General features: G+C 44.7%; 1 protein-coding gene across 1 annotated transcript; it reads right to left on the reverse strand.

Annotated features, from left to right (window-relative positions):
- Positions 1 to 6: 6 nt before the first annotated feature.
- LOC119294936 lies at positions 7 to 4,655 on the reverse strand. Its single transcript, XM_037573232.1, has 3 exons — positions 3,713 to 4,655; positions 3,173 to 3,360; positions 7 to 675 (listed from the first exon to the last, which is right to left on the reverse strand). Exons 1-3 carry the CDS (start codon positions 4,611 to 4,613, stop codon positions 256 to 258), a joined length of 1,509 nt encoding a protein of 502 aa, XP_037429129.1. The 5' UTR covers positions 4,614 to 4,655; the 3' UTR covers positions 7 to 255.
- Between the last annotated feature and the right edge of the window lie 1,629 nt (positions 4,656 to 6,284).

Consider the following 6,284-nt stretch of genomic DNA (forward strand, 5'->3'; position numbering starts at 1 on the left):
GTATATATATATATTACCATTGCATCCAACCGGGCAGCTTAAAACCAAAATGGAGCCGCTCCCCTTTCATTGTACACAAAACTTCTGCTCTATTAACAAACAAGCAATTTCAACAGGTTTCCAGTTTTCAGGTTGGCGTTGGCCCTGAATTTTGCTCCCTTTTCATTGTACAACTCGCCTCTTCTGTTGAAGAACAAGCAATTTTGACCGGTTCACGGTTTTCAGGCTGAAGTTGGCCTGGACTTTGGATGATGATCATTTCATATCATCGTCATCCTCCAAATCACTGAATGACACATCTTCCTCGTCGCCTATGAGGATGGTGGTGTGCCCAGCGAGATCGGCCTCCTCGTCAAACCAATCGTCTATGTCGTCATCAAATGTTTCTTGCATAACATTTGAGGCCTTGCTACCATCCTCCCTCAGCTGCTCTTTGATGACTGTCTTGTCCACCACTGCGACTTCAGTTACTTGGATAGGATGTTTCTCAATCTCAAAATCTGTTATGGGGGTGAACGAAGCTGCATGTTGTCGCACAGATGGGAACGCTTCCATTACGTCCTTGGAGCTGTCATCTTCCGAATGCGTTCCAAAGTCATCTTTATGGCGACGTAACTGCTCTGTTGCATGCTGCTTTGACTGGTGTTGCATAAGCATTGCTCTAGCTTCCACAATCTGCAAAAACAAGAACCAGGCTTAGCTTAACTGCTGGGACATGCGTTACCTTGCATCATTCCAAGAACTAGACGATACCCCGCCCATTGCCACGGGGTCAGAGATTTGATTTCTAAACATTTTAGACAATATAGATTCACCCTTAATATTCAAATTATGCTATGTAGAAACAAAAAAAGCAATAAAATAAAATAAAAGGTTGAACATGCCATAAATGAAATGCGGGGGCATTAAAAATCCACTATGCATGTTGCATGGTAGAGACTCTTATGTTCAAATTGGATGGATGTTAGTGGACCAGGCTAGCATATCAAATGGCTAAAACAATTTGGATGATGTGGAAGCACGCATGTGCAGAAAAATAGCAATGAATAATTTGTCGGTTTGTCTATATAATATAGATATATTATTATGGAAAACATGTGATGATAAGCACACTATTAATGCAAGTACAAGTGTACAATGCACCCCAGGCCTTACTGGGCTACAAAGATTCTTCAATGATGAGGCTAGCTAGAGATAGATATAGTACACAATGCATTTAATCCACAATTTATCACTTTTTAAATATTTCTGATGTTGATTTAGTTACAGTGAATTTTTATACCACCCTAATGTAACACATCATCAGTACAACATAATTTATCCCAGTCCAGAATCTGTTGACGCCAGGATGCATGGGATGCACCGAGAAGATATGCACTAGATATGACAAAAATAGGAACTCAGTTACTTAGATTATATGTGAATTTATATTCTCAACAACCTCAAGTAACTCATCACAACCACCAAATGACATTATTGCATATCAGCTGAAGAAGGTCGTGCAAGGAAAAGGCAACCTCAAGTTGAAGATAAAAATGCATAGTTTCAGTTTTCTGCGGATATTGTGTGTGCTTCAATGGTGTTTTGCTAAATTATCAAAGAATCTCAGAGAAAGAACTGGGCAAGAAACTATCACACATTGTCGTTGACTGACATGCTTGCTACCCTAATATGCCGCAGGATCCATAGGAAGCCAGTGGCCTCAAGTACCAGGCTACTGATGTTGTAGATGCTCTCAGTTGTAATTTTCTAGAAGACAAATTGCCATCATTTCACAATAATAATTGAATGCTGACAGTTGCTGACACCAAAACAAGTAAAAAGGTAAGTATTGGAATCCTAGGATTTTTCCTATGTTGGTCTTTTGATTCATAGGATTGAATCCTATAGGATTTTTCCCAAGGTTTCTATTGTACTATATTCCATAGGGATTTATTTGAGCATCCACTCAAACCTCTTGGAAAGAATCCTTTGTTTATCATGTGATGAAATCAAGAAAAAGCCTGTAGGGTTCAAAAGGGCATGACATTGCAATCCTATATTTTTTCTTATTCCCATATTTTTCGAATCGTATGAATCAAAGGGGCCCTCTGAAGATAATAGATCTAACAAGATAGTGTTATACGTATTAGATCGTCCAAAAAAAAAGATATAGCATTGCATGGTCCTAATCTGCAGAGCTGGTACATGATAGTAGAACTGGATAAACTATATGTTCTTGATTTGGATAAAACATATACCAACAGTTGTGCCAATTCATGGAAAATGGAATATCAAATTATTACTGTGCCATGCATCTAATATTCTAGTGCAATAGAAAAAACAGGACCAATGTCATGTGTGAGATAACATGCCATTGTGGGCAAAGGCCGGCTTTGACCTTTATCTATCTTACATTAGGATTTTCTTTATTTCCTTTGGATAAGATTTGTTTCCCTTTTTGTGACATTTAGATTGGTTTCTCTTCAAGTTAAGGTGATTCTGAATTAAGTGCCAGATATATATGGTATGGGCTATGGTGCATGGCACCCCAACTCTCCCTCTCTTTCTCTCTTCTTCCTACTCCCTATCTACACAAAGTCTAAGTGCCTTATCCTTCAACAGTGCCATAGCGTCGAGATCCTAGACCACGCCCTGTCGTCAAGCACCACATCCTAAGATTCAATCAACAAAGGCCATGGCAACTGATTGTTACATATCATAAAAGAGCTGTATTAGGGCATGTCTGATTGGTTATCATGTTTGGCAAAAAGTTGAGCCAAATGTGCAACTAGTCCCAATTTTCTGGCAAGGAAGTTGTTGGAAATTTGGCAAAAAGAAAATCCATCTAAGAAAGTTTGGTTGTGGCTTGTTGAGAACTGAACACCAGCCTAAGAAAGTGAAACTTGGCAAACTTATGTTATAGCATCGGTAGTTCATGGATCATTCTTCCTTTTTATAATATCTATTATGCAAATACATATGTGTCCAAAAGAAGAAAGAAGGTCGCAAGACCAATTAATCATGTTAAAGACCCAGTCAACAGCAAGTACGGTTTAATGAGATAATTGTCTGAGATAATGATTAATACCACAGCCACATATAAAATTTCACTACTTTCTTCTAAGATTGCCTGGATTCTGGGATGATAGAGAATGCAATGTTTTATGTATCAGGTTCAGAGAAAATTTACCTGTGGTGTGGACAGAAGTTCAGCGTCATGCTTGCTCAGTCTAGGATGTAGAAGAACAAAATAAATTTTCCAAAAGCATTCTTCGCTCATATGGATTGGGCATAGTTCAATCCGCAAAGCAGCTAATGTAGGAGCGAGGTGCCCAATAGCCAAAGCATGCTCTTGCTGAGCATCAGACATGTCAAAATCTGCAGGGGGTAAAAAGAGTATTGAAAAGGTTAAGCAAGCACATTCACATGGTCAGACTGCTAGAAAAAGTGAGGTGCAATTGATAGTTCCATTGGAATAGCATATGAACAGTTACACTAAAACATACCCCATAAACACAAAAGCCTTTCCATCAGCACCATGTTAAATCAAGGCATAACTTAAAATAAGTGCTACAGGGTTTCATGAATTTTGACCATAGCCCATGAGCTCGCATCGTTAGAAAAAGTCTCTTCCAAATTTGCCAAACTAAATTGACATGAAATTTTCCATGAAGAATTGATGATCATAAACACTAGTGAAGAATGAATAGCCGAGGGGTGAAGAAATTACATGAGAATGGGCCATCAGACTCCTCTTCGTCAGGGAGCAGAGGAAAGTCAAGCCAGGTCTCCGGGTGCCTGGCAATGTTGGTGGCGAATGTGAGGACCTCGTCGGTGATGCCAATCACATCCCACTCCTCCTCCACCTCCTCCTCTTGCATTACTCTCGCCCGTTCCAGCTCAGGGCCATCCAGCTCCTCCTGCTCCTCAGGCCATACCTTGCCGTCATCCGCCCGATGTCTGAACCTTTGCTCCTCCCACTCATCCCTCTCCTCGTCGTCATCCGCCTGATGTCTGACCCTTTGCTCCTCCCACTCATCCCTCGCCTCGTCGTCTGACACCCCAAGCCGTGCCATCTTCTCCAAATAATGCCTCCCCTCGTCATCCTCCCTCTCATGCCTCGCCTCTTCCTCATTCTCCTCCTTGTTTAGCCTCGCAATATCCTCCCCCTCGTCGTTGACGGCCTCCAGCAACTCCTCCTCTTCCCCGTCTTCGGGAGCGAAGAAATTGGAGGCGATGCTAGAGAACCCGGAGACGGCCTTGTGGCTCGAGATCCGCGAGATCCCGCTCCTGAACCTCCCACTGATCTCGGAGAAGTCGCGCCGGATCCCGGCAATCTCAGGGGGCGTCCCCGCGTCGGCGGATTGACCCCCCGCGGATGAAGGGGAGGGCGAGGCCTCCCCGGGCGGGGGCGCGAGGAAGTTGGCGACGCCCCAGAATTGGCGATTTAGGGTTTTGGATAGCTCGGTGAGGTCCTCCTTGACGCCGTCCGCCGCGGCCGAGTGAGGCGGCGGCGGGGCGCGCGCGGAGGGACGGGAGACGGCTGCGGCGACGGCGTCGGGGTCGTCGTCGGCGCCTGAATCTTCGGGGATGTTGAGGGAGGTGGCTATGGAGCGGGCGAGCCATGACATCTCCGGCGATCGCCGGCTGACAGACAGGGGGTGGGGAGGGGGAAGGGGCGGGTGGGTTGGGTCGGGTTGGTTCAATCGGACGGGACCCTTTTTCCGGCTTCGTGTTTCAAATGGACAGGTCTGGAGAAGAGACAGAGACGTGTGACTTGCTGAGTTACGACTGGGCCCAGCCCTCGTGGCGCAGGTTTCTTTTTTTTTTCAGGAGAAAAAAAAATGCTGAGAACATCACAGAAAAAACGATGAACCAGGCAATTCACAGAAGACCGGTCGTTCGATGTCATCTTGAGAAAAGCCCCTCAATCAACTTGTTTTCGTGCGAACAAGCTGGGGGTAGAATATGCTGCTGTCAAGATGGATATGAGCAAGGCTTATGATCGGGTGGAATGGTCTTTTCTTCATGCAATAATGAACAGATTGGGCTTTGACAGAAAATGGGTTGATCTGGTTATGCAACGTGTCACTATAGTGAGATACCAAATTAAAATTAATTGCGCTCTTTCACACCAGTTTGTGCCATCGGGAGGGCTAGGACAAGGTGATCCAATATCGCCCTATTTGTTTGTCTTGCGCGCGGAAGGGTTGTCCTCCTTGATTAAGGAATCGCATAGGCGAGGTTCGTTCAGCGGGGTTCATATCTGCCCGGGGACGCCTTCACTTACGCACCTGTTTTTCGTGGATGACTCCGTTATGTTGATGAAAGCCACGGAGGATCAAGCTCGGGAACTGCAGCGCATCCTTGCTATATACGAACGATGCTCGGGTCAGCGTATCAACCACGAGAAATCAGCCATAATGTTTAGTAAGAACGACAGAATGCAGTCCAAGAATGTGGTGAAAGGCGTCATAAACATTCAGAATGAAGCATATAATGAGAAATACATGGGCCTGCCGGTTTATATAGGAAAGTCCAAGAGGAAGGCTTTTGCATATCTCAAGGACGCAATTTGGAGTAGAATGCAAGGATGGAATGAGAGATGCCTATCACGGTTGGGCAAATAAATTTTTGTGAAAGGTGTTGCGCAAGCAATACCAATTTTTGCCATGTCCTGCTTCTACCTTACCAGAACTTTCTGTGATCAGTTGAGCACGCTGATTGCACGTTATTGGTGGAGCTTACAGGAGATGGAGAACAAAATACATTGGATCGGCTGGCCTAAGTTGATCAAGTCGGAGGGTAGAGGAGGACTGGGGTTCCACGATATTCACTCCTTTAACATAGCCATGTTAGCTAGGCAAGCTTGGAGACTACTACAGAATCCGGAGAGTCTATGTGCCCAGTTATTAAAGGCTAGATATCATCCCGAGACAAGTGTGTTGGAAGCACGGATGGAGGGGAACATGACATACGCATGGCGCATCATTCTGCATGGTGTCGGCCTGGTGAAGAGAGGAGTGCTATGGAGGATTAGAGATGGCGCAAATGTTGATATTTGGAAGGACCCATGGATACCACGAGTGTGGACACGTAGAGCTATCACACCAAGGGGAGCCAATATATGACCAAGGTCTCAGACCTAATTGATCCGGCTACTGGACAATGGGATGATGAGTTAGTAAAGGACACCTTCTGGGAGGAGGATGCAGAGTTAATCCTCAAGATGCCGCTACGGGAGGGTGCAGAGGATTTCCAGGCTTGGCATTTTGATACAAAGGGGGAGTTCTCTATGAAAC

The sequence above is a fragment of the Triticum dicoccoides genome, chromosome 4B (assembly GCF_002162155.2).
Source record: "Triticum dicoccoides isolate Atlit2015 ecotype Zavitan chromosome 4B, WEW_v2.0, whole genome shotgun sequence".
Classification (NCBI taxonomy): domain Eukaryota; kingdom Viridiplantae; phylum Streptophyta; class Magnoliopsida; order Poales; family Poaceae; genus Triticum; species Triticum dicoccoides.

What these genes read in the sequence shown, in the direction of transcription:
- LOC119294936 (XM_037573232.1), bottom strand. Translation starts at nt 4,613, where the DNA reads ATGTCATGGCTCGCCCGCTCCATAGCCACCTCCCTCAACATCCCCGAA. An exon ending in GTCTGATGGCCCATTCTCAT is followed by an intron (nt 3,361 to 3,712) that starts GTAATTTCTTCA and finishes TACCCCCTGCAG; the next exon opens with ATTTTGACATGTCTGATGCT. An exon ending in AACTTCTGTCCACACCACAG is followed by an intron (nt 676 to 3,172) that starts GTAAATTTTCTC and finishes TTGTTTTTGCAG; the next exon opens with ATTGTGGAAGCTAGAGCAAT.